Source organism: Gekko japonicus, unplaced genomic scaffold (genome assembly GCF_001447785.1).
Source record: "Gekko japonicus isolate JY-2015 unplaced genomic scaffold, Gekko_japonicus_V1.1 scaffold373, whole genome shotgun sequence".
Classification (NCBI taxonomy): domain Eukaryota; kingdom Metazoa; phylum Chordata; class Lepidosauria; order Squamata; family Gekkonidae; genus Gekko; species Gekko japonicus.
Window position 1 is genome coordinate 1165849 of NW_015167542.1, and position 2793 is coordinate 1168641.

A 2793-nucleotide genomic window follows, 5' to 3' on the forward strand; every position below is an offset into this window, starting at 1 on the left:
TTTGCCTCTGACAGGAGTCTCCAGGGAGCAGAAGGAATGCTGTAAGGCCTTTCTTTGCTTCTGCTGTGTTTTGTAATTTTGTAGCCACCAGATTGCCTGTAACACCTAAATAATCTCTAATAAACACTACCTTGAGCATATACAATTTATCTCTTCCTGAGCACCCTCTTCAAACCTGAGAGTAGAGTCTGGCTGGTCCAGTCACCTCCACATTTCAGATAATCTGTGATCATTCCTCAGAAGAATCTATATCTCTGGCTAGCTCACAGGTTCTATTAACAATAGTCAATGAATGGGGTATCTTAAACCCCCAGCTTCATGATCATAGTTTATTTGTTCTATTTGTTCAATATCCATTTTCTCCATGGGCTCATTGTGATCAGATGGGTGTTCTCATAGCACCAGTAAAAGATGACATTGCTTTACAAGGTAACTTCCAATTTACATAATCTTAGTGCGCTGTCTGCAAACCACTGAAGAGACCCACCTCCCATACGGAATTATACTGCACTGAAGAAGAGACAAAATAAATTACATGCACATTTAACGAGGCACAATTCAAAGGCACAAAACCTTGTACTTAAAAAAGAACTGTGACTCCTTGGCATGGGTTGATAGTGATGTAACACAAACCCAGCAAGACGAGGGGAAAGAAGTTTGGGGCTGCAACAAGACAGCAATAGATGGCTTAAGGCCTCTGCTGCCCTTCCAAACTGCCCACCCCTAGAGTTGCTCCAGCCTAGGAGGCACTATTATCTGAGGGCTGTTACAGGAGCAGCCAGATGTCACACGAGGGAAAGTGTGTCCCATTTTCCTGGTGACATCTAGTTTAACTTAATACATGTCATCATGATGTGTTTTGCCTCACCTCTGGTCCATATGATTGGCTGTCAGAGCAAGAAGCAGGCAAATAAAGGGTAGACAATGACATCATCTGAAGTGTTGTGTTAAACTACTGATTTAGATAGTTTCATATAGTCAGAGCAGCTCACAGAGTTAGAAGTTACTACAATATAATATCAATAAAACAGACCAGTATTAATCAGTGTTATGAAGAGGGAAAGACTCATAGCCAGTAGTGAAACATCTCATACAAAAGACAATTTGTTTGTGGCATGAATAACCAGACGAGAGGGCCACAACAGTAAACAGAACAAAGCAAAAAAACAACTGATGCAGTGGGAAAACATTTTATTAGACTTGATGACCCCTATACATTTTGCCTATGCTTCATCAGGGCGATCAATAGCAACATTATCAGAAAGTTCCCAAAGTAGCTAAGCTTAGCTAAGTTATTATCCAGATCCCCTTGATGAAGCATGAGTGAAACAAGTAGGGGTCATCAAGTCTAATTAAAAAAATTATTCCCACTGCACCAATTGCTTTTTTGCGTTTTCTAGTTCTGTGCCTGAAAGTCTTGGTCACACACACATCCTCTTTTGTCCTTTTGCACATGAAGCTAAGACTGAAAACTTCCTGGTCTAGGATTCTTTGGTTGAAATACTCTTTGTGTGATATCCATATTTGGATTCTTCAGCAATTTTGGGATTCTAAACTAGGGCTCCGGTCACACGGGCAGGAAAATGCGGGGGGGGGGCAAACTAACCCGCGGTTAAGCGATCAGACCTCCCGTGGAGGTCCCTTGGAGGTCCCGTGGGTAGGGAGAGGTGCTGATCACAGGACAATCCTGCCCGCAACAAAGAAGCGGTGCGGTGCGGCAAACCATTTTTTTTGTGTGTACAGCAAAAATGTGCATGCTCCGTTGGGTGCTTGTGCGCATCCACGGAGACTTGGGGGGGGAAAGCACCTTTTTTGCAAGGGGACATGGGTGGGCGCCGGATGCCATCGGAAACGCGATCAGACGCCCGCCCTTGCCCCACGGTTTCCGGAAACTAGTACCTCCGAGGTACTAGTTTTTTGCCGTGCGTCTTTGGCGGGAAGCCTCAGTTGAGCCACGGGAGCGCTTCGCTTCCCAGATGTGCCAGTGAGATTGCGCCCGGAAAATCCGCTTGTCTTCCATCTCTCTAGCGTGGCTAATGTTCCGTGTGACCGCAGCCTAGGTTGTCTTCAACCTCCACACATGGGGAGAGAAGGGAGAAGGGATGCTCTCTTAAGTTTAATTTTGTTGTTGAGGCCTCTTGCATTCCAAGTAGCTATTTTGAAATGTTGGGTCATTTTAATTGGAGTCTATAATCAAGATAGAAGTATAAATTACGTTATTTTAAATTAAAATATTTGTAGTGCCAATTATCACAGTTGTAACCAGTCTTCAAATTTAACGTATTATTAAATGCAGTTCTCTTAGGGCTATAATCTAATAATTAATAAAATAATATAATGTCTTTTAGATGCTTTTACGTCTAAAAGAAATATTTTTGCACCAATATACTAATATCTAGATGTAGCTAATACCTTTTAACTAGATTAACAATTAACACCCTTTAAACTCTTTAATAAAATTAAAATAAATATTTTATAATAGAGTAAACCACTCTGTTGGTTCTGTACAAAAATACTACAAAAATCTACCTTTGTCTCTATAGTTTACTCACTATAGCACAACACTGTTACCCTAAAAAATAGGATTAAGATCTAGAAAGCTGGGCTACCCTGTGCCCAAACTTTTAGGGTGACAAAAAGTACACCCTAACTAGCATCTCTAATTAAACAGGAGGGGATTTAATATCAAGGCGAATAAATATGATTATTGTAACTGCCCTCTTTCCACCTATATTTTACATCTAAATAGGAAAACCCCTTCACAGCTCGAGATAAGTAATCTTCCATTAAAAT

The 2793-nt window shown here is 41.2% G+C and overlaps 1 protein-coding gene across 1 annotated transcript in view; it reads right to left on the reverse strand.

The window, feature by feature from the left end:
* PPP2R2B (protein phosphatase 2 regulatory subunit B, beta) overlaps positions 1-1455 on the reverse strand; it is a 154855-nt gene extending 153400 nt beyond the window's left edge. Inside the window, exon 1 of the mRNA XM_015413609.1 lies at positions 1377-1455. Within this exon, the coding sequence (XP_015269095.1) occupies positions 1377-1455 (79 nt within the window). The remainder of the gene's footprint in view (positions 1-1376) is intronic.
* Between the last annotated feature and the right edge of the window lie 1338 nt (positions 1456-2793).